Source organism: Somniosus microcephalus, chromosome 14 (assembly GCF_052327205.1).
Source record: "Somniosus microcephalus isolate GS21.2 chromosome 14, FLI_Smic_1.0, whole genome shotgun sequence".
Taxonomy (NCBI): Eukaryota; Metazoa; Chordata; class Chondrichthyes; order Squaliformes; family Somniosidae; genus Somniosus; species Somniosus microcephalus.
Window position 1 is genome coordinate 97,053,559 of NC_141000.1, and position 25,138 is coordinate 97,078,696.

The 25,138-nt window shown below is 45.8% G+C and overlaps 1 protein-coding gene across 2 annotated transcripts in view; it reads left to right on the forward strand.

Moving 5' to 3' along the window:
• Positions 1-25,138, forward strand: part of LOC147107742 (uncharacterized) — an 83,176-nt gene that overhangs the window by 40,403 nt on the left and 17,635 nt on the right. The window contains exons 2-3 of one of the 2 annotated variants that reach the window (XM_086007021.1): positions 15,174-15,778; positions 22,022-22,052. In XM_086007021.1, the coding sequence (XP_085863147.1) occupies positions 15,174-15,778; positions 22,022-22,052 (636 nt within the window). The remainder of the gene's footprint in view (positions 1-15,173; positions 15,779-22,021; positions 22,053-25,138) is intronic. The other variant, XM_086007023.1, reaches the window with a different exon arrangement.

A 25,138-nucleotide genomic window follows, 5' to 3' on the forward strand; every position in this document is an offset into this window, starting at 1 on the left:
GTTTTATAATACGCCTGTGAAGCACCTTGGGACTACGATAAAGGCGCTATATAAATACAAGTTGTTTTGTTAATTTTCTTATAACTGAATATCTAAGTTTGGCAGCGTTATAGAATGCAGATTGGTTCAAAATAGTTTTAAACAAGAGTATCTAGAAATATTCTAACAAATATACATTCCTTTAAGGCACAAAAACCCCACCGGAAAAGTGGTCCAACTGTGGCTAACGAGAAGTTAAAGATTGTATTAGATCAAAGGAAGAGATTTATAATGCTGCCAAAAAGAGTAGTAAGCCTGAAGATTTTAGAATTCAGCAAAAGAGGACCAAGAAATTGATAAAGAAAGGGAAAATAGAATATGAGAGTAAATTAGCGAGAGACATAAAACAGACTGTAAAAGCTTCTATAGGTATGTAAAAAGGAAAAGCTTAGGTAAATGTGGGTCCCTTACAGGCTGAGACAGGAGAAATTATAATGAGGAATAAGGAAATGGCAGAGAAATTAAACAAATACTTTGGGCTGGATTTTGTCAGCCTCGAGGAGGCGGGACTGCCGGTAAATTTGCAGGATTTGGGGGAGGCTGGCAAACCCGCCCCCAACCCGCCTCCGTGCCCTTTTTTACCAGGAGGCGGGAAGCCATCCTGCCCCGGGTCCTGTCTCCTTGAGGCGGGAAAGGGATTAAATCCTATTAACTACCAGTTAACAGGCAGAAAAAAGGATTATCCCTATTTTTAGCGCTGAAGTGCAGGCTTCCTGACCTCGGAGAATCCCGCCAGGGTGCAGGAGACGAGAAGGAGGTCTGCGGGGGTCGGAGGGGTCTGAAAGTGAGATGTAGAAGTGTGGTGGGTGCAAGTGTGGAGTGGTAAGTATGTAAGGTGAGTGTTAAGTGTTATAAAATGTTCACTTACCTTTGTTTCTGCCTACCGCCTTCAGCCGCTGTGGATCTGGAGTCCCGACATAGTCATTGTAGATTTCACAGACTGGCTGTTGGATCCTCCGAACCAAAAGCCAGGTCATTTCTGCAAAGTTGAAAGTTTTGATGAGTTCTGAACACACTGACTCATCAAACTACACAGAATGTCAGTGTTTTGACAGCTTCACAGAGCTATCAAACGCTGACATTTCTTCTTTCAAGAAATCTTGACAGATGACACATCAAACGTTGACGTGCTCTCAGTGACTTCCCCTAATTGGCCTGCTGAGCCCGCTGGGCGGCCTTAACAAGGTCAATCAGGGGAAAATCCCGCTGGTTGGCCAGAAGCTGATGGAGGCGGGATTGAAAGCCGGCAAGCAGCAGTTCCGCCTCCAAAAGCTTCCCATTGACAAAATGCAGCCCTTTGTGTTTGTCTTCACGGAAGAAGAGGCAAAAAACTTCCTGGAGATAGTGGAGAACCAAGAGTCTAGCAAGAACGAGGAACTGAAAGAAATTAGTATTAGTAAAAAAGAAGTACTGGAGAAATTAATGAGACTGAAAGCTGATAAATCTCCTGGACCTGATGGCCTACATCCTAGGATTTTGAAAGAGTTGGCTAGAGATAGTGGATGCATTGGTTGTCACTTTCCAAAATTCCATAGATTCTAGAACGGTTCCCGCAGATTGGAAGGTAGCAAATGTAACCTCACTATTTAAGAAAGGAGGGAGAGAGAAAGCAGGGAACTACAGACCAGTTAGCCTGACATCAGTAGTAGGGAAAATGCTAGAATCTATTATTAAGGACATGGTAACAGGGCGTTTAGAAAATAATAATAGGATTAGGCAGAATCAACACTGATTTATGAAAGGGAAATCGTGTTTGACAAATCCTTTTTGAGGTTGTAGCTAACAGAATAGATAAGGGGGAAATCAGTGAATGTGGTGTATTGGATTTTCAGAAGGCATTTGATATGGTGCCACACAGAGGTTATTGAACAAAATTAGGGCTCATGGGATCGGGGGTAATATACTAGCATGGATTGAGGATTGGTTAACGGACAGAAAACAGAGAGTTGGAATAAACTGGTCATTTTCGGTTTGGCAGGCTGTAACTAGTGGGGTACTGCAAGGATCAGTGCTTGGGCCTCAGCTATTCGCAATCTACATCGATGATTTGGATGAGGGGACCAAATGTAATATATCCAAGTTTGTTGATACAAAGCTGGGTGGGAATCTAAGTTGTGAGGAGGATGCAAGGAGGCTTCAAGGGTGTATATACAGGCTAAGTGATTGGGCAAGAACATGGCAAATGGAATATAATGTGGAGAAATGTGAAGTTATCCACTTTGGTAGGAAAAATAGAAAAGCAGAGTATTTTTTAAATGGTGAGAGGTTGGGAAATGTTGGTGTTCAGAGGGACCTGGGTGTCCTTGTACACAAATCACTGAAAGTTAACATGCAGGTACAGCAAGCAATTAGGAAAGCAAATGGTCTGTTGGCCTTTATTACAAGAGGATTTGAGTATAGGAGTAAAGACGTCTTGCTGCAATTATATAGGGCCCTGGTGAGACCACACCTGGAGTATTGTGTACAATTTTGGTCTCCTTACCTAAGGAAGGATATGCTTGCCATCGAGGGAGTGCAACGAAGGTTCACCAGACTGGTTCCTGGGATTGTGGGGGGGATTGTCCTATGAGGACAGATTGAGTAGACTAGGCCTATATTCTCGAGTTTAGAAGAATGAGAGGTGATCTCATTGAAACATACAACATTGTTGCAGGGCTTGACGGTAAATGCAGGGAGGATGTTTCCCCTGGCTGGGATGTCTAGAACCAGGGGCACCGTCTCAGAATAAAGGGTCGACCATTTAGGACTGAGATGAGAAATATCTTCACTCCGAGGGTGGTGAATCTTTGGAATTCTCTACCCCAGAGGGCTGTGGAGGCACAGTCGTTGGAGTATATTCAAGACGGAGATCGATAAATTTTTGAATATTAAGGGAATTGAGGGATATGGGGATAGTTCAGGAAAGTGGAGATGAGGTAGAAGATCAGCCATGATCATCTTGAATGGCAGAGCAGGCTCGAAGGGCCAAATGGCCTACTCCTCCTATTTCTTATGTTCTTCTACTTTATATAGCTACTGATTCATATTCATCTACAATGCATACCTCAAATTAAGTACAAATTGTTTTTCAATAATGTCAAAATCAGTCTTTCTGCGAGATGTCATTAAACATCAGTAGAATGGTGCACATGATTTGCCAGTGCAGCAACTGACATGAAATGAATAATGTACACTGCCCAACCATTGTAGCTTTCTATATGATTACTGCACACTTTACTGGACAACTGAATAGAACCCCATCATTAAATTTTGCACATTTATGATCAGTTTGATTACTGCCTTATGAACATTGAGTCTTATTTTCAAAAAATGTTTCAGCGCTTTGATTTACAAGTTTGAATCACGAGAATGGGGAGAAGTTTTTGATGACATTTCAGTTACGTAGCTTGTCATGGGAACATGGAAACATTTAAGTAGAAGTCATGGTGATATTTGATTTCACACATAAGGAAGGTTGGTGCTTTAATTCCAAAGAATAAAGTTTAATTTTAAAGTTTAAATGAGGCATTTTGATTCAGCAAGGGGATAATAAAAGGTTCCTGAGTAGAACGGTAAAGATTTCCAATTGGGAAAGGCAAAATGCAGGTGAGGATCATTAAATCATTGACCGTGAAGTAAATAATAGAAAAGCAAACTGTATTTGACACTGAGTAGGAGGAACTTTACTTCTCACTCAGGCCTTTTCTGTACTTACCAGTATGTCGAAAGATGTAACATACTGGACTCATCAACTGCAATCTATCCTCTTCCTGAATTCCAAATAACTTATTTTTGTAGTATTATAAATAAAATCAACTCTCATCTTTTAGTAGAGGATGCATGTTACAAGGCTGCTTTCACTTTCATAGTACTTGGGTAGAAATGTAAGTGAAATACTGTAGTGGGTCTGAATCAAATGGGAATGCTTTACAAAGGTGAAAATTGAATATGATGGCACAGCACATGCTTTATGGGAATCCGGTTTATGCTCGTTTTCTCCACATACCTCTGATCTGGTACTAGATGTTGAGCAGAGACCAGAAATGCCCGCACAGAAAGAGTCTCCTTAGCCTGCTCCTGCACACTTGCTAGTTTCAGAATGACATTTAGTGGTTCAACACAGTCAGCTGCCAAAACAGGAAGTGGTGAAATAAAGAAGCAGAAAATGTATGTGATGAAATATTCCATTCATCACTGCCTGTGACTGTGGTCAGTTTCAGTGTCATTTCCCTTCCCCCAGTCCTCATTGTATTGTTTATTGGAATGTGCTGTGTGTAGGGCTCCGCCCATACCTGGCCCCTTTTGTAAGCTAGCTCAGTCTGGCCTCAGTCTCCAGAAGGAAGATACCTCTCTCTCTTACGTGTTACTTTCTAAGTTAATAAAAGCCTTGTTTTGTTTCGCTAACATCGAGTCCCGGAATTATTGAGGCACATCAATTTTATTAACTTATTTTTCAACACTATGGATCAACTCCTGAAACCCGAACGTTTGGATTTGGATCAACATGCTCCGGACGCATCAGAACGCTTCGGACACTGGTTTGAGTGTATGGAATTCTTCCTGGACAATTCCGCAGCCGTCAAAGACGCTACGGACGCTGCGAGGATGAGACTCGGAATTCTGCGGAATTGGGTAAGCCACCGGGTTTACCCCCTCATCCAAGACGCCGATACGTACCTGGCCACCTGCGACATCTTAAAGGCGCATTACCAGCAGCCTACGAATGAGGTGTATGCTAGGCATCTGCTCGCTACTCGCGCACAGCGACCTGGGGAATCGGTGGAGGAGTTCCTAAGCACCCTGAAAATGCTTGGCAAAGACTGCAAGTGCCGAGATGTAAAAGCCGCAGTGTACACTGACGAGCTTGTTCGCGATGCCTTTATCACAGGCCTCAGCTCCACTTACATCCGGCAAAGACTGCTGGAAAAAACGGGGTTGGACCTGAAACAGGCTGCGGACACCGCGCGATCCCTGGATGTGGCCCAGAGAAACTCGGACGCCTACTCTTCAGCCCGCGCCGTCCACGCTGCCACGTGTGCACCGAGGGCGCCGCCATCTTGGAAGGCATCTTCCCAGCCCGACACCGGCGGGGCCCCGCTCTCCCCCCAGAAGCCCTACGACAGCCGCGACGTGTCAGGGACCCAACTGCTACTTCTGCGGGCAGCCAAAACACACCAGAAACCTGTGCCCGGCGAAAGGCACCACCTGCTTTAAGTGCGGTAAGAAGGGGCACTTCGGGAAGGTGTGCAGAGGGAACCCCGCCGGAAAACCAACCGCCGGAAAACCCGCCTGCGCCGTGGGAGCGGCCATCTTGGACACCATCTTGCCCGACCTCGTGGGGTCCGCCATCTTATGAGCAGACAGCGTGGACGCCATCTTGTATCGATCAGGGCCCTACAGTGGCATCGGTCACAGTGGACCAGACCAGGCCGCACCCGCTATCCAAATCAATGGTGGACATCGAGGTAAATGGGTGCCGGGTTAAATGTTTAATTGACAGTGGAAGCACGGAGAGTTTTATCCACCCTGAACTGGCACAGCAACTCTCCCTAAAGGTGGTCCCTGCTCAGGGTACCATCTCTATGGCTGATAAAACCCAGACATCGACCATTCTGGGTTACTGCACGGTACAATTGGGCGTTAACGGAACTGTATACGATAATTTTGAAGTATTAATCATGAAGAACCTATGTGCGAGCGTGTTCTTGGGCCTGGATTTCCAGTGCAACCACCAAAGCATCACGCTCAAGTACGGTGGGTCCCAGCCGCCCCTCAGTGTGCGGTCTGGCTACCCTGAAGGTAAAGCCGCCTTCGCTATTCGCGAACCTTACCCCTAACTGCCGGCCAATAACGACCAAAAGCAGGAGGTACAGCTGGGAGGACAGGCGGTTTATCGCGACCGAGGTAGACAGGCTCCTGAAAGAGCGCATTATTGAACACAGCAACAGCCCGTGGCGCGCCCAAGTGGTAGTGGTAAGGGGTAGCGAGAAGAAACGGATGGTGATCGACTATAGTCAAACGATCAACAGGTACACCCAACTAGACGCCTACCCGCTACCCCGCATATCAGAAATGGTGAACCAAATCGCCCAATACCGGGTGTTCTCCACCATCGACCTCAAGTCAGCGTACCACCAGCTCCCCATCAGACCAGAGGACCGCCCGTACACCGCCTTCGAGGCGAACGGACGCCTCTACCAATTCCTCAGAGTCCCCTTTGGGGTGACGAATGGGGTCTCGGTTTTTGAGAGGGAGATGGACCGCATGGTCGATGACCACCACTTGCAGGCAACCTTCCCCTACCTCGACAACGTCACCATCTGCGGCCACAATCAGCAGGATCACGACTCGAACCTCGAGAGGTTCCTGGAAACCGCACAAAAACTCAACCTCCCCTACAACGAGGACAAGTGCGTTTTCAACACCACGCGCCTCTGCATACTAGGCAGCGTGGTGGAGAATGGGGAAATCTGACCAGACCCCGACCGATTGCGCCCCCTACGGGAGCTGCCCCTGCCCAACACTCCCAAAGCCCTGAAAAGGTGCCTGGGGTTATTTTCTTATTATTCCCAATGGGTCCCCAACTACTCCGACAAAGCTCGCCCCCTCTTGAAAGCATCCTCTTTCCCGCTCTCTGCTGAGGCCCACGCCACCTTCAAAAGCATTAAGCAGGATATTGAGCGGGCCACGCTACAGGCAGTGGACGAGAACACTCCATTTCAAGTGGAAAGTGATGCGTCTGACTTCGCCTTGGCGGCCACCCTCAACCAGGCGGGGCGGCCCGTAGCTTTCTTCTCGAGGACCCTCCAAGGGCCCGAGATCAGACACTCCTCCGTGGAAAAGGAGGCCCAAGCCATCGTGGAGGCAGTGCGCCACTGGCGCCACTACCTAGCCGGCAAACGCTTCACCCTACTTACCGACCAACGGTCGGTAGCGTTTATGTTCAATAATAAACAGAGGGGGAAGATTAAAAATGATAAGATTCTTAGGTGGCGGATCGAGCTCTCCACCTTCGAGTACGACATCATTTACCGGCCAGGGGCCCTTAACGAATCCCCTGACGCCCTCTCACGAGGGATGTGTGCCAGCGCCACCGGGGATCGGCTACAGACCCTCCACAACGACCTCTGCCACCCAGGGGTCACGCGGCTGTTCCACTTCATAAAGTCCCGTAACTTACCCTACTCGATTGAGGAAGTTCGGTCTCTGACCAGGAACTGCCGCACTTGCGCTGAGTGCAAGCCTCGGTTCTACCGCCCAGATAGAGCCCACTTAATCAAAGCTACACGGCCCTTTGAGCGGCTCAGCTTAGATTTCAAGGGCCCCCTCCCGTCCGTCGACCGCAATGTTTACTTCCTGAACATTGTGGACGAATACTCCCGGTTCCCATTCGCCTTCCCCTGCCCAGACATGACCAGCGCCACGGTCATTAAATGCCTCAACAGCCTGTTCTGCCTATTCGGTATGCCGAGCTACATCCATACGGATAGGGGGGCGTCCTTCATGAGTGAAGAGCTACGCCAGTACATGCTGTCCAAGGGGATCGCCACGAGCCGTACCACCAGCTACAACCCCCGGGGTAACGGCCAAGTGGAGCGAGAGAACGGGACAGTATGGAAAGCAGTCACTCTAGCTCTAAGGACCAAGGGCCTCCCTATCTCCCGCTGGCAGGAAGTCCTCTCGGATGTGCTCCATTCGATACGGTCGCTATTGTGTACGGCCACTAATGCCACGCCTCATGAATGAATGTTTGTCTTTCCCCGGAAATCCACCTCTGGCGTATCCATGCCGTCATGGCTCTCCACCCCAGGTCCGGTACTCGTGCGAAGGCATGTGAGGGGCCACAAGACGGACCCTCTCGTGGAGCCAGTACACCTACTCCACGCCAACCCCCAATACGCATATGTCCGGCACGCCGACGGAAGGGAGGACACCGTGTCCATAAAAGACGTCGCCCCAGCCGGCATCGACAACAACCACGGCAATAGCAGCAACAACGATCACAGCAACTCTTACCCACCCACTACTCTTTCATCACCCCCGGAAGAACATCGACCAACGGCACCCCCACCAACTACCCCTTCAACAACCCTGGCGGCACCCCCGGCAGAGACCCAGGAGACTACCGGGGACACCCAGCCGACACCCGCGGCACCACAACAGCCACGTCGGTCGCAGAGGACTATCAAACCCCCGAACAGACTAAATCTATAGAAGGGGTGAATGTGATGAAATATTCCATTCATCACTGCCTGTGACTGTGGTCGGTTTCAGTGTCATTTCCCTTCCCCCCCCCCCCCCCCAGTCCTCATTGTATTGTTTATTGGAATGTGCTGTGTGTGTAGGGCTCCGCCCATACCTGGCCCCTTTTGTAAGCTAGCTCAGTCTGGCCTCAGTCTCCAGAAGGAAGATACCTCTCTCTCTTACGTGTTACTTTCTAAGTTAATAAAAGCCTTGTTTTGTTTCGCTAACATCGAGTCCCGGAATTATTGAGGCATATCAATGTATTTCTAAATGAAAATGCAAACAGAATTCCCCGCCCTTCACTCTCCCCCGCCCACCCCCCCCCCCTTCCCAAGTTTACATAGCACATAGGTTTTAGGCATTTTAATATCAATTAGCTAACCTTTTATAGTAAACAGGTTTTCCGCCGCGCTTCTGGTGAAGTTAACGCGATGGAGAGGGAGTAGCTCGAGGAATTTCCTGGCTTGTATTTACTATGCTTAGATTTGCTGCCTATGTACCAACATTTTGCATAAGACGCCCAACAGACAGTGAAAATGCCAGTAGCTGGGTGATGACTAATTTATTGCCCTATCCATTGGCAGGTATGTGGTAAACTATTGCCACCTCTGGGTGGCGCTGTGTATGGAGGCATGCCTCAGCTGACTCCACCCACCACTGTGTGGGTTTCGTTCAGACTTGTTCAGTCACTCACGAAGAAGCATGGTCTCTTCTTAGCTAATAAAAGCCTTATTCATCTCTTCTTTCGACTCATCATCTCTTCTTCGACTCATCACCTTTTATGAAGTAATTGATAAGCGTATCAATTTTATTAGCTAAAAGTTAAATGGCGACACCTGAGGAGCAACAACAGCAACGGATACAGCAGACATTGCTGAGAGCCCTCAGACCACCACGCCTGGACCTCGACCCTCAAGATGTGGGTGCATCAGCCAAGTTTGAACACTGGCTGAGCTGCTTTGAATCCTTCCTCGCAATCTCACAGGTTACAGAGGAGGATCACAAACTGAAAATTTTGACCGCCCAGGTGAGCCATCAAGTATATATGCTAATCCGGGACTCTAATACGTACGTGGCGGCCCTCGAGCTACTAAAAGGGCAATATACGCGCCCAGTGAACACAATTTACGCCCGACACCTCTTGGGATCCTGCAGGCAGCAACCGGGAGAATCGGTAGGGGCATTTGCACGGGCGCTACTGGCACTCTGCAGAGACTGCGATTGTAAAGCGGTAACGGCTGTGGAGCACGCGCAGGGACTCGCCTGTGATGCCTTCGTCAGGGGCCTCCAGTCAGACCACACCCGGCAGAGACTGCTAGAAAGCAAGGAACCCGACCTGAAGACGGCCATTGCCCTTGCGCTCTCGTTAGAGGAGGCCCACCGAAACCTCGAGGCATACCCCCGTAACGGCGCCGAGACATGGCAATCGAAACCGTGGGACACGGGACCGCCGCCCCCGGCACCAACCGCTGCAGCGACCCAACCGAGACAGCAGCCTCCGGTAAGAACTGCTTCGATGCCCAGTAACCAGGCCCAAAAATGCTATTTCTGTGGCCAGTTAAAACATCCCAGAGCGCACTGCCCAGCTAAGACAGCTACCTGCTCGGGCTGCGGGAAGAAAGGCCATTACGCTAACGCCTGCAAGGGGAAGCCAGCCAGCAGCGCAGCGTGCGGGCCGTGGGAGCAGCCATCTTATCCGCCATTTTGTGTACCCCCGGCCGCATGGCATCCGCCGCCATCGTATCCAACGCACTCAACCGCCATTTCGTCACCGGAACCGACCACCGTCTCGGCGGATGACTATAGTGACTCACTAAGCCACATACTGGCCTCCGTGACGCTGGATCAAGGCCACCCTCACCATCTATCCAGCTCCATGATGGATATCGCGGTAAACGGCCGCGCCACCAGTTGCCTGATCGACAGCGGGAGCACAGAGAGTTTCGTCCACCCCGACACGGTACGTAGCCACTCCCTCACGATTCTGCCAACGCACCATCGCATTTCTATGGCGTCCAAGTCCCAGTCAATGGACATCAGCGGCTACTGTGTGGTGACCCTGTCAGTAGGGGGCACTGAATATCAAAAATTTAAACTGCTAGTCCTGCCCCGTCTTTGCGCTGCCGTCCTGCTAGGGTTGGATTTTCAGTGCCACCTTAAGAGTGTCACACTAGCATACGGTGGACCCCTCCCCCCACTCACAGTCTGCAACCAACAACTTTTAAATCGCCCGCTGCAAACCACCTGCAGCCTTTCCACATTAAAAGTCCCCCCCCCTCCCCTGTTCGCTAACCTCACCCGCGACTGTAAACCCATCGCTACCAAAAGCAGGCGGTACAGTGCCGGGGACAGAGCTTTTATCAGCTCTGAGGTGGAGCGGCTCTTGAAGGAGGGCATTATCGAAGGTAGCACTAGCCCCTGGCGAGCCCAGGTTGTAGTCGTTAAAACCACTGCAAAACGCCGCATGGTAATCGACTACAGCCAAACCATAAACCGGTACACCCAGCTGGACGCGTACCCCCTCCCTCGCATATCTGATATGGTCAATCAGATTGCGCAATACAAAGTATTCTCCACCATCGACCTTAAGTCAGCGTACCACCAGCTGCCCATCCGCCATGAGGACCGCCAGTATACTGCCTTCGAGGCAAACGGCCGCCTCTACCACTTCCTTAGGGTCCCCTTCGGCGTCACCAACGGGGTTTCGGTCTTCCAAAGGGAGATGGACCGAATGGTTGACCAGAACGCGCTGCGGGCAACCTTCCCCTATTTGGATAACGTCACCATCTGCGGCCACGACCAGCAGGACCACGACGTTAATCTAGCAAATTTCCTCCGTACGGCCCAACGGCTGAACCTAACGTACAATAAGGAAAAATGTATGTTTCACACCAAGCGCCTGGCCATCCTCGGCTGCGTGGTGGAGAACGGAGTCATCGGGCCCGACCCCGACAGAATGCGCCCCCTAATGGAGCTACCCCTTCCCCACTGCCAAAAAGCACTGAAGAGATGCCTGGGGTTTTTCTCCTACTACGCCCAGTGGGTGCCCCTCTATGCAGACAAAGCCAGGCCCCTCATCAAAGCCACCTCCTTCCCCCTGACACCAGAGGCGTGTGCAGCCTTCACTCTTATCAAGAACGATATCGCGAAGGCCGCAATGCACGCGGTGGATGAGTCCATCCCCTTCCAAGTGGAGAGCGATGCCTCCGACTTCGCCCTAGCCGCGACCCTTAACCAGGCGGGCAGACCCGTGGCCTTTTTCTCAAGGACCCTCCAGGGCCCCGAGACGAGACACTCCTCCGTCGAAAAGGAGGCCCAGGCTATTGTAGAAGCGGTGCGTCACTGGAGGCATTACCTGGCCGGGAAACGATTTACCCTGCTCACTGACCAGCGTTCAGTAGCTTTTATGTTTAATAATAAGCAGAGGGGTAAAATCAAGAACGACAAGATCTTGAGGTGGAGAATCGAACTCTCCACCTACAATTATGATATCTTGTATCGGCCAGGGAAACTCAATGAGCCCCCAGATGCCCTATCACGTGGTACATGCGCCAACGCGCAGAGTGATAGGCTGCAGTCCCTCCACAATGACCTCTGCCACCCGGGGGTCACCAGGTTTTTCCATTTTATCAAATCCCGTAACCTGCCCTACTCCATCGAGGAGGTCAGGACCATGACCAAGAGCTGCCAAATCTGCGCCGAGTGCAAACCGCACTTCTATAGGCCGGACAGAGCAAGCCTGATCAAGGCCACCCGCCCCTTCGAACGCCTGAGCGTCGATTTTAAAGGGCCCCTCCCCTCCGCTGACCGCAATGTGTACTTCCTCAACATAGTTGATGAGTACTCCCGTTTCCCCTTTGCCATCCCTTGCCCAGACATGACCAGTACCACGGTCATCAAGTGTCTGAATGACATCTTCGCTCTGTTCGGGTTCCCCAGCTATATACATAGCGACAGGGGCTCATCGTTCATGAGCGACGAACTTCGGCAGTACCTGCTAACAAGAGGTATCGCCACGAGCAGGACCACCAGTTACAACCCCCGGGGGAACGGCCAGGTGGAAAGGGAGAACGCGACGGTTTGGAAGGCAGTCCTCTTAGCACTAAAATCTAAGGGCCTTCCGACCTCCCGCTGGCAGGAGGTCCTCCCTGCAGCGCTTCACTCCATTCGGTCACTGCTTTGTACTGCCACTAATGCGACCCCTCATGAGAAAATGTTCGTTTTCCCCCGGAAGTCTACATCGGGAACCTCGCTACCGGCATGGTTGACTTCTCCTGGGCCCGTCCTACTGCGGAGGCACGTGAGGACGCATAAAACGGACCCCCTGGTCGAGCGGGTGCACCTCCTACACGCCAACCCCCAGTATGCCTGGGTGACATACCCAGACGGGCGGGAGGACACAGTCTCCATACGAGATCTCGCACCCTCGGGTACCCCTGAATTACCACCGTTATCCCCCTTACCACCGTTATCCCCCTTACCACTGTTATCCCCCACCACCCCTCCCAACCCAACCCCTGCAGACGGCATGCCAAAGCCCCAGGAATCTTCGCCAACCACCCAGACACCAGACCCGACGTCGGATGCTGCAACACCACCGCCGCCACCACGACGATCAGGACGTCAGACAAGGCCTCCTGATAGACTTAACTTGTAGTACCCTTCACCCCGCCGGACTTCACATTAAACAAGGGGTGAATGTGGTAAACCACTGTATTGTATATTGCCACCTCTGGGTGGCGCTGTGTATGGAGGCATGCCTCAGCTGACTCCACCCACCACTGTGTGGGTTTCGTTCAGACTTGTTCAGTCACTCACGAAGAAGCATGGTCTCTTCTTAGCTAATAAAAGCCTTATTCATCTCTTCTTTCGACTCATCATCTCTTCTTCGACTCATCACCTTTTATGAAGTAATTGATAAGCGTATCAAGGTATCTCCTGAATTGTAGCAGTTCCACTTTGTCTAAAAGCTTATAAAACCTTGTTGACCTTCAATTATGGAGATAAATATTATGCTCTGCTGCTGTGTATTGTATGGCTCGATTACAGTAACCCAATTTAATACAGGCTACAATGCATCTTCTGTACAACTAAGTCTACATAGCCCATTTGAATACATTTTGAAAAATCACTGTGTATGATCAATTAGTTAACAGCAGTGACTCATTATTTTTTGGTGCAAGAAAGAACAGAAGCAACAAAGATGAATATTATGCCTTCCACCAGCGGATAATATGGCCTTTGAATTACAAAAAAGCTCTCAAATTTGAAGTCAAAGTTTTAGAATTTCAAGCAGCAGTGTTCAGTGTAACTAGATTTAGATCAATTGAGAAGTAGCCAATTTGGTTGTTGGTGGACTAAGTTGCTTGGCCACAGAGTGACTCATCTGCTGATCTAGATAGATCTCTCTGTTGGCAATGCCTGTTTGATCTTGCACCGGACAACCTAGTTCTTGTATCATGGAGCAGGAGGCTGGTCCTTGATGGCTCAGTTTTTTTTAAGTACTGAAAATTCATTAATTCTTCAGATTAGGTTTATGTCTTCAATAAAAATAATCCCTGAATCCAAAAATTGAATTCTTCAAATTTTCAGTGAAATCTAAATCATACCACAAACTCACTGGAGAGGCTCAAGTTTGGAATATGAAAAATAAACACATTTTTCTGCTCATTATGGTAAACTAGTTTAATTCAGACCAAGTGGGTGTATTTGAGCAAGACAAGTACATATTAACAACCGCCTCTTATACTGCCGCATATAGATATTTCCACATTTAAAGTGGATGAGCTTGCTGCTTTCAAACTGTGAAGACTGGTTGGCCCACAATTACCGCTAAGGTTGGTTTGACAGGATATTTCCAGAAATGGGTTGCAACAGAACAACAATTTTTCACGCTGAACACTGAATATTGCATCAAGATGTGCTCTGATGATAAGGTCATAAGGTGTAACAGGACCTCTGTTTACGACCAGCATATATATCTCCTAATCTCTGCCATGCCTGTGTAAACTAAATTACCTCTGTGTCCAAACTCGTGCATTTTGGCTGCCAATCTAGAACTGAGACCAATACTTCTATAGCCCCTCTTGGGCCTCTCTTCTGTATCCCTCTCTTCTAATCATCCAGTCATGCCAACTTTTATTTCCCTGCTCTTGAATACTATACTGTCCTTATCTCTACCCTAACCCATCACACTCTTCTGCCTTCCTCTTCTGCCACCATTCCAGGTTTGAATCTCTCTTGGCTATCCCCCTGTGTCTCCCTTACCATTCTCTAAAGACTCATCAAGTGACCAAGCACTGTCTCCTAACGGGCAGCAATCCAAACTGTCCCATCCTCCTCTTCTGATCTTCCCACCCAGCATGCTCACTGCAGCTCACCTCACCACCCTACCCACCACTTCTACAATGGACTCTACCAGCAAACATTGCCCTCCAGAATGTCCATTCACTCATGAATAAGGCTCTTCCCTGCTGCAACCTTATTGTGGATGATTGCATTGGCATCATGGCTTTGACAGCTGGCGGTACCTTTTATTTGGTCTCTCTTCCCCCTACTCCTCTGGTACTTTCTCCTTCAAGCACACTTTGTTCAACTCCTCCTTGCCTTTCCTTTAAAATCTTTGTTGTTCATCACTCCCACCAAGCCCACCCTGAGTTTCTCACCAAGATATCCTCCTCCTTGTTTCTGCGGACTTCAAAACTGTTGAACTCACTCCCTCAGTCTTCCTTTTCTCATAATCTTTAGGCTTTTAAAACCCAGGTTTGGCATCACTTCATGATTTACTTTTTGTTTCAATTTGTTTTCCTACACTATAGAGCTTGGGTCTTAATCTACATGTTGCAATTAAAAAATAAAGTTCCAATTGCATGTGAATGAGATGCACTATAATTTTTTTTAAATGCCCACAGGTACATCAATCCTTCACGAGCATATGTTCAACCATCACAGAACAGACCAGAGGAAAATGATGAAACAGATGGCGAGAGTTCTCTTTTAAAATCTCAGATCAAATCGTTTGACTTTGTATCCACTCCAGTGCCAAGGAATTTCTGCTCCAGCGATGGAGAATTCTCAAATTATTCCGGACCGTTCTCACAGCCCCCATCGCATTCTGAGGAGCATTTAACTAAAGATGTTGACTCTTTCCATGCTGCTGCTGCTGCTGCATTTCACCATATGAATAAGCATTGTAGCTCCCCTGCAGGACAAGCTGCCAAGTGTGGGGAAAGTTATACTTTCGAATCTGCTGACAACTGGTTGTCAAATACTGGCATGACTGATTTATCGCCGAATCGGAGCTTTAGATCATACTCACCAGTCTCATCACATGACACACTTGGACTATTGCACCTTGAACCTGGGTTTCCTTTGCAGTCTTCTCCACTTCAACCACCTAATCATTTTCTGCCACAGAAGCCTTATCGACCCAGGGTTACAATATATGTTCCCGAACCTGGCCATTTTCCTCCGACACCGCCTGGCAGAGTCGACCACAACCCTCATTGGACACCAGGTTAACTAATGCTTTTTCCTTTCTCTTCAATGTGTTGAGGTTGAGGGATTTGAATTACGTGATTAAAAGTGTATTATGCACCAATGAAAAGGGCTTTATCTTTATTATTTTATTTTATTAGTCACAGGATGACAACCGCAATAGCTGTGCAGAGTGGAAGTGAGCTGTAGAAGCTGGAGTGACAGAGCAATGTACAGCAAATAATTCAAAGCCTCCAACATTTATTTAGCACCTTTTCATATCCACAGAACATCCCAAAGCACTCAATTATTTTTGAAGTGTAGTCACTGTTTCGTAGGCAAACACAGCAGCCAAATTGCATAGCAAGTTCCCACAAACAGCAATAAGATAAATGACCAAATAATCTGTTTTTTGTTGTTGGTTGATCAGGGTACCAGGAGAACTCTTCTGTTATGGGATCTTTTACACACACCTCTGTAGGCAGGCAGAACCTTGGTTTAATTTAATGCTCCATCCGAAAGACAGCACTTGTACCATGTGATGCTCCCTGATTACTTCACTGAAGCATCAGCCTATAATATGTGCTTCATCTGAGTTTTGAACCAATAACCTCAGACTCTGAGGCAAGAGTGAGCCAAATTGTTCACCCTAAGTCTGTCTGTCCGTCCACACGTTTCCGTATCTTTCCAGTGAATGTATACTCCCATTCCTTGTTTTTCCTCCCAAAATGTGTAACCTTGCATTTATCCACATTAAATTGCATCTGCTACCTGTTTGCCCATTCCGCTAACATGTGTCTCTGAATTCATTTGCAGTGCTCCTTGCTGTTTGCTTGAACTCCTACTTTTGTCTTGTCAGGAAATTTCAGGATTGTGTTCTCTAAATCCAAGTGTGTGTGTGTATCAATGAAACCTGAAATACACCACTTCTAACCCAAGCAACACATTTATTCTAACTTTGTTTTTTGTTTGTCAACCAATGTTCTATCCATGCTGCTACAATTCCTCTTGTGCCAAACACCTGAATTTTCTAACGAGCCTCTGAGATGCCTGATCGAATACCTGTTTACATCATCTACTGCATTACCTTTCTATTCAATTGGAACTTTTAGTCAAACACTACTTGCCTTTAACAAATCCATGCCAGCTGGTATTACAAAGTATTTACAGCACAGAAACAGGCCACTTGGCCCAACAGGTCCATGTACCCAGAGTTTACACTCCACACGAGCCTCCTCCCACCCTTCTTCATCTAACTCCATCAACATATCCTTTTCTTCCTCCTGTGCTTATCTATACTAATCGCCTCAACCAGTCCTTGTGGTAGCGAGTTCCAATCTCTGGGTAAAGAAGTTTCTTCTGAATTCCCTATTGGATTTATTAGTGACTATCTTATATTTATAGACCCTAATTCTGGTCTTGCTGGCAAGTGGAAACATCTTCTCTATGTCTACCCTATCAAACACTACCATTTAAAAAACCTCCATCAGGTTACCCCTCAGCCTTGTCTTTTTTTCCCTAGAGAAAAGATTCCCAGCCTGTTCAATCTTTCCTGATAGGTATAACCTCTCAGTTCTGATATCATTCTAGTAAATCTTCTTTTGCACCTTTTCCAGTGCTTCTATATCCTTTTTATAATATGGAGACCAGCACTGTTCACAGTACTCCAAATGTGGTCTAACCAAGATTCTATACAAGTTTAATGTAACTTCTCTTTTCAATTCTATCCCTCTAGAAATGGACCCCAGTGCTTTTTTTTTATGGCCTTATTAACCTGCATCACTACTTTGTGATTTGTAGATCTTTGTTCCTCTACCCCATTTAGACATTTATTTTCCGAGGAGTGTGTGGCCACCTTATTCTTCCTACCAAAATGTACTCCCTCACACTTATCTAATATTGAAGTTCATTTGCCAATTACACACCCATTCTGTAAGTTTATTAACGTCTTCCTGTATTTTGTCGCAGTCCTCAGTATTAACTACACCCCCCAATTTGGTGTCATCCGCAAATTTTGAAATTGTACTTTGATTCCTGAGTCCAAATCGTTTGTGTAAATGGTGACCAACAGTGGTCCCAGCGAACACCACTACCCACCATTTGCCAATCTGAGTAACTACCTTTATTTAACCCCTACTCTGTTTTCTGTTTTGTAGCCAGTTTGCTTTCCATTCTGCCCCTTTTCCCCTGACTCCATATGTTCTGACCTTGGTCATGAGTCCATATGCTTTATCTTATCAAAGATTTTTTGGAAATCCAAATATATTGTGTTAACTGCATTACTCTTATCTACCCTTTCTGTTACTTAAAGAATTCAATAAGGTTGGTCAAGCATGACCTTCCCTTTTGGAATCCATGCTGACTACTCTTATACTTTCAGTTGCTAGATATTTTTCTATTATATCTTTTAATAAAGATTCCATTATCTTTCCTACCACTGATGTTAAACTGATTGATCGATAGTTCCCTGGACTTGTTCTATTTCCCTCCACCAGTCCTCTGGCACTATTTGCTTTTTTAATGAATTTATATGTGTGTGTATGTATGTGTTTTTTTATATATTTATATATGAAATCGTGCCTCTACCATCTCTTTCCTAACTTTTAATATGCGCAAATGCAATCCATCCGGACCAGGGGTTTTATCCTCTCTAAGTTTGATAAGTTCATCATTTATCTCTTCTTCCCCCCCCCCCCCCCCCCCTTTCATGGGTTTTATATCCTTTTTGATCTTTTCTAATGTCATGTCCATCATGTTATTCCCTCGGTAAATACCGAGGCAAGGCAATTATTTAATTCTGCCATTTCGCCATCATTAGCTGTGAGTTTATCATGTGTATCCCTTAGTGGCCCTATTCCTATCCTGATATTTCTTTTATTTGTGCCTGTAGAATACTTTACTATTTTTATATTCCTTGATAATTTAATTTTGTAGTTTTTCTGTCATTGATTAACCCATGTATTTATAAATGCTTACTAATTTTAGTGGGCCGCATAAGTGTGCATTGAAGCCTTGGAGGCCACAAGTTTAAATCCTTTTCGTATTAATCAGCATATCTCTTGAGTTGTTGATACCAGCATCTTGTATATCCATTGATGTGACAACAGTGCTAAGAACAACCCTGTCAAAGCCTTCGGGTTTACAAAGTTTAAGCAAAACATCAAACCAGTAAATGAGAAACACAAACCTAAATAGTTTGGTGTGCCGGGGCTTTGCGGATCAGTGCCTAGCCTCATACTTGCCCATATTAAACTCCGTCTGTCATAGTTTTGCACACTCACTTAATCAATATAGGAACAGTAGTAGGTCATTCAGTCCCTCGAGCCTGTTCTGCCATTCAGTTAGATAATGGCTAATCTGTAACTCCGCTCCCTCTATCTGCCTTGGTTCCATAACCCTTAACACCTTTGCCTAACAAAAATCTATCAATCTCAGTTTTGAAATTTTCAGTTGACCTAGACTTGACAGTTTTTTGGGAGGAGAGAGTTCCAGATTTCCGCTAGTGTGAAGAACTGTTTGCTGACATCACTCCAGAACGGCCTAGCTCTAATTCTAAGGTTATGCCCCCTTGTTCTGGACTCATCCAGCAGAGGAAATAGTTTCTCTGTATCTACCCTATCAGATCATTTAGTCATGAACACTTCAATTAGATCACCCTTCAGTCTTCTATATTCAAGGGAATACAAGCCTAGTCTGTGCAACCTGTCCTCATAATTTAACCCTTTTAACTCTGGTGGTATTCTGGTGAATCTGCGCTGCACTCCTTCCAACACCAATATATCCTCCTTGATGCGGTACCCAGAACTGAATACAGTACTCCAGATGGGGTCTAACCAGGGCTCTGTATAGCTGGAGCGCAACTTCCACCCCTTTATATTTCCAGCTCCCTTGAGATAAAGGCCAATATTCCATTAGCCTTTTAAATTATATTTAGTACCTGTCCACTATCCCTTTGTAACTTCCTGCTCCCATCTGTACTACTTACTGTTCCTCCTAATTTAGTATAATCTGCAAACTTGGATATACAAAACTCCGTTCGTTCATCCAAGTCATTAATAAATATAGTGAAAAGTTGAGGCCCCAGAACAGATCCTTGAATAACACCACTTGTCACGTCCTGCCAATCTGAATACATACCCTTTATCCCCACTCTGTCTCTTACCTTCCTACCAATTTGAAACCCATGTCAAAAGGCTATATATTTTTGCCAATAATCTTGTGTAGAACCTTACTGAATACTATCTGGAAGTCCATATAGATAACATCCATAGACATTCCATTGTCCACCTTATTAGTGACCTCATCAAATATTTCAACTAAATTAGTCAGACTAGTACAGCATAGAAGGCCGCCATTCTTCCCATCGAGTCTGCGCCGACTCTTTCGAAGAACAATCCAGTTAGTGCCACTCCCCTCTTTCCCCATATCCCTGCAATTTTCTCTCATTCAAGTTTTTGTCGAATTCACTTTTGAAAGCTACTATTGAATCTGTTTCCACCACCCTGTCAGGCAGTGCACTCCAAATCCTGACCGCTTATTGCATAAAAAGATTTTTCCTCCTGTCACTTCTGGTTCTTTAATCAATCTCCTTAAATCTGTGCCCTCTCGTTATCGAGCCTTCAGCCATTGGAAACGGTTTCTCTTTACTTTATCTAAACCCTTCATGATTTTAAATACCTCTGTCAAATCTCCTCTTGGCCTTCTCTGCTCTAAGGGTACCCTCTCATTTTACTCTATTTACTCATTTAATAAATCAGCTATTACCTTGTTATCTATTACTGTATCGCCTGTCTTTAATGGGTCCACATCCCTTAGCCATTTGATCAGTATATTTATACAAAACTTTTACTATTCATCCCTTGATAATCAGCCCAGCAGGAAATCAGTAGCCCAGAGCACTAAGCAAAATAGGTTTAGCTGAGTGATAATTTCCTGAATACAAGGTGCCTGTCACTATTTCTTTTCCAAAAATTATCTTTAGGTTCTGTCCTGAGCTAGTGCATCTTTTCACCGCCACTATTACTTTGATGTGTACTTTAAAAAAAACATTTTTTTAATTGTATGTTAGAGCAGCAGTGAGAATATAGTAATGAAAATTATTTGACCTTCATTTGGGCATGTTCTACATTTATAAGACTGCAGTTATCCAAAGATATTCCCATGTAGACGAATAGTTACGTTGCAACCAAACAGCACTGTGGGAGTACCTTCACCACACGGACTGCAGCGGTTCAAGAAGGCGGCTCACCAGCACCAAGGGCAATTGGGGATGGGCAATAAATGCTGGCCTTGCCAGCGACGTCCACATCCCATTAAAAACTAATAAAAAAAAATAAAAAAAATACCATCTTGCCACCCTTTACTCATACTAATAAGTGACATTTTTGGTATATAACTAATATGAAATGTAATTTAGAAAGTATCATCTGATCATGACTTTTTCAAAACAACATTTGTGTCATTATGCATCTTTGAGAGAGCGGGAGATTGAGAGATTAGTTTTTGGGGCTGCATTCTTTTAGGAACATGGGAACCTAGGAACAATGGTAGGCCATTTAGCCCCTCGAGCCAGTTCCACCATTTAATGAGGTCAATGCTGATCTTTGACCTAACTCCATATACCTGCCTTTACCTCATATGCCTAAACAAAAATCTATCAATCAGATTTAAAATTAACAATTGATCTAGCATCAATTGCCATTTGCGGAAGAGAGTTCCAAACTTCTACCACCCTTTGTGTGTGTGTGTAGAAGTGTTTTTTTTAAAAAAGATGCTCTGATGGAATGAATTAGCTTCCATCTCTCAGACCTGGTTTCAGATGGAATGAAAGTCTGCTCTCTGCTTTAACAGCCCTGAAATTGACACTACATTCGGTCTTAAAGGCAGGCGCTCTTAAGTTGGGATGTACATGGTTCAAGTATAGTAGAGAGAGCTTTACTCTGTCTGGCTGAGGTATAGGTGAATGTGTGAAACTTGAAATGTAGTTGTCACTTTTGATACTGTACACATTTCAAGATAAAATTGTCATAGATTTAGATTTCTACCAAAGCTTCTGTCACATTGGGACGCAAGGCTGGAAGGCAAAATGTTTTTTCCGATTGGAGGGGCGGGGAGTGGTGCCCCAGTAGCAGTGCCAGAGTCCTGCAGATGCGTGTGTTGGAAGTGCGGACAGAAACAAAGCTATCTTAATCTTCTGAACTGCATTATATAGTAGATGGCTTATTACAACTATTTTGCAATATACTACAGTTTACTTTGTGTAACCTCTAGCATTTCATTACAGGTTTCATTCCTGGAAATGTTTCTTCTCAGAGGTAGGAATTTGAAGTCTTTCCTCACTTTCTATTTCTCTTTTAGGGGAAAAGCCATTAGTGTCTTTTAAATTTGGTCTGGTGGCAGCATTACTATTTAGATCAGGCTTTTTTGTGTGACCTTTGGAAAGATCGGTTTATCTGGTTTAATTTTTTAATTGCTACGTACAGGAAGTAGACATAAGCAATGAGAATCAGAAGAATATGTGGGTTGTCAGAATCAGAAGAATATGTGGGTTGTCATAATCAGTAATTGTAGTTCAATAAATTTGAGTGGGAGAATTATTTTGTAGGTGAAATGGAGTGCATCAGAACTAATACTGAGCAACTTTAATTGTTAAAATTACGCATTTGGAAGAAAAACAATCTGGTTAATGTTTTTTGTGATGAGCATTTAATAGGCAGCAGTGGATATTTCACAATACTATGTTGCATGGCATTTTTGTTCAAAAAAGCTTACTTTTGGTGGATTCTTTTGTGTCATAGCTGATCAAGGAGGTAGATGAGTCAAAAGACCTGCTCCCACCTCTGCTAACACAACACTCTCAATATTGCGTAGGCAATGCGTGAGTGGCTCAGGATGATTATCCCTCTTTGAAGAGCTTAGCTTCTGTTAAGCATGCCCCCATGATGGTATAACTGAGATCAGAACCTTGCTTTATTAGGAAATCCTGGGAACATGCTTCACTATCCTTGGTACAGTGCATTGGAGCTCTGGAGCAAGGATGCCTTGCTGCAGTTGTACAGGGCCTTGGTGAGACCACACCTTGAGTATTGTGTGCAGTTTTGGTCGCCTTATCTGAGGAAAGATGTTCTTGCCATGGAGGGAGTGCAGCGAAGATTCACCAGACTGATACCTGGGATGGCAGGAATGACTTATGAGGAGAGATTGGGCTTATATTTGCTGGAGTTTAGAAGAATGAGAGGGGATCTCATTGAAACTTATAAAATTCTAACAGGACTAGATGCAGGAAGGATGTTCCCGATGGCGGGGGAGTCCAGAACCAGGGGTCACAGTCTAAAGATAAGGGGTAAGCCATTTAGGACCGAGATGAGGAATTTCTTCACTTTGGTGAACCTGTGGAATTCTCTACCACAAAAGGCAGTTGAGGCTAATTCATTAAATATATTCAAGAAGTAGTTAAGATATATTTCTTAAGGCTAAAGGGATCAAGGGATATGGGGGAAAAAGCAGGGACAGGGTACTGAATTTGGATGATCAGCCATGATCTCATTAAATGGCGGAGCAGGCTCGAGGGGCCGAATGGACTACTCCTGCTCCTATCTTCTATGTTTCTATGATCCATTGACCTCTGAAGTGGGAAAGTAAGCTGAGAGAAGGACACAAAGGGATATGAGTTTGATATGTGATTGGACAAGAAAGTGGGAGATGGAGTATAATGAGGAGAAATGTGAAATTGTCCACTTTGGTAGGAAGAATAGAAAAGCAGAATATTTTTTAAAAAGGTGAGAGTCTAGTAAATGTTGGAATTCAGAGGGATTTGGGTGTCCTTGTACGCGAATCACCAAGTTAGCATGTTGGTACAGCAAGCAATTCATAGAATCATAAAATGGTTACAGCACGGAAGAAGGCCACTTGGCCTGTCGAGCCCGTGCCGGCCCCTTGCAAGAGCACTTCAGCTTGTCCCACTCCCTCGCCCTTTCCTCGTAGCCCTACAAATTGTTTTCTTTCAGATACTTATCCAACTCCCTTTTGAAAGCCGTGATTTGAGTCTGCCTCCACCACCCTTTCAGGCAGTGCATTCCAGATCCTAACCAGTCGCTACGTAAAAAAGCTTTTCCTCATGTCGCCTTTGGTTCTTTTGCCAATCACCTTAAATTTGTGTCCTCTGGTTCTCAACCCTTCTGCTAATGGGAACAGTTTCTCTCTCTCTACTCTGTCCAGACCCCTCATGATTTGATAGAGGTGTTCAAAATCTCCTCTTAATCTTCACGGCTCTAAGGAGAACAAACCCAGCTTCTCCAGTCTATCCATGTAACTGAATTCCCTCATCCCAGAATCATTCTCCTAAATCTTTTCTGCACCTTCTCTAAGGCCATCACATCCTTCCTAAAGTGTGGTGCCCAGGATTGGACACAATACTTTAGTTGAGGCCGAACCAATGTTTTATACAGGTTCATCATCATTTCCACGCTATTGTACTCTCTACCTCTATTCAAGAAGCCCAGGATCCCATAAGCTTTTTTTAACAGCTTTCTCAACCTGCCCTGCCACTTTCAACGTTTTGTGCACATATACCCCTAGGTCTCTCAGTTCATGCACCCCCTTTAGGATTGTACCCTTTAGTTTATATTTCCTCTCATTCTTTCTACCAAAATGTATCACTTTGCACTTTCCTGAGTTAAATTTCATCTGTCACGTGCCTATTCCACTAGTCTGTTTGTGTCTTCTTGAAGTCTATCACTATTCTCCTCACTGTTCACTATACTTCCAAGTTTTGTGTCATTTGCAAATTTTGAAATTGTGCCCTGTACATCCAAGTCATTAATGTATATCAAGAAAAGCAGTGGTCCTAGAACTGACCCCTGGGGAACCCCACTCTATACCTTCCTCCAGTCTGAAAAAACAACCATTCACCACTACTCTGTTTTCTGTCACTTAGCCAGTTTCGTATCCATGCTGACACTATCCCTTTTATTCCATGGGCTTCAACTTTGCTGGCAAGCCTATTATGTGGCACTTTGTCTAATGCCTTTTAGAAGTCCATGTACATCACGTCAACTGCATTGCCCTCATTAACCCTCTGTTACCTCATCAAAAAAACTCAATCAAGTTGGCTAAACACGATTAGGAAAGCAACTGGTACTGGTAGCCTTTATTGCAAAGTGGTTGCAGTATAAGAGTAAGGAAGTCTTGTTGCAATTATATAGGGCTTTGGTGTGACCACACCTGGAGTACTGTGTACCGTTTTGGTCTCCTTACCTAAGGAAGGATGTACTTGCGTTGGAGGGGATGCAACAAGGGTTCACTCGATTGGTTCTTGGGATGAGAGGGCTGTCCTATGAGATTGAGTTGAATGGGCCTATATTCTCTGGAGTTTAGAAGAATGAGTGGTGATCTCTGCAAC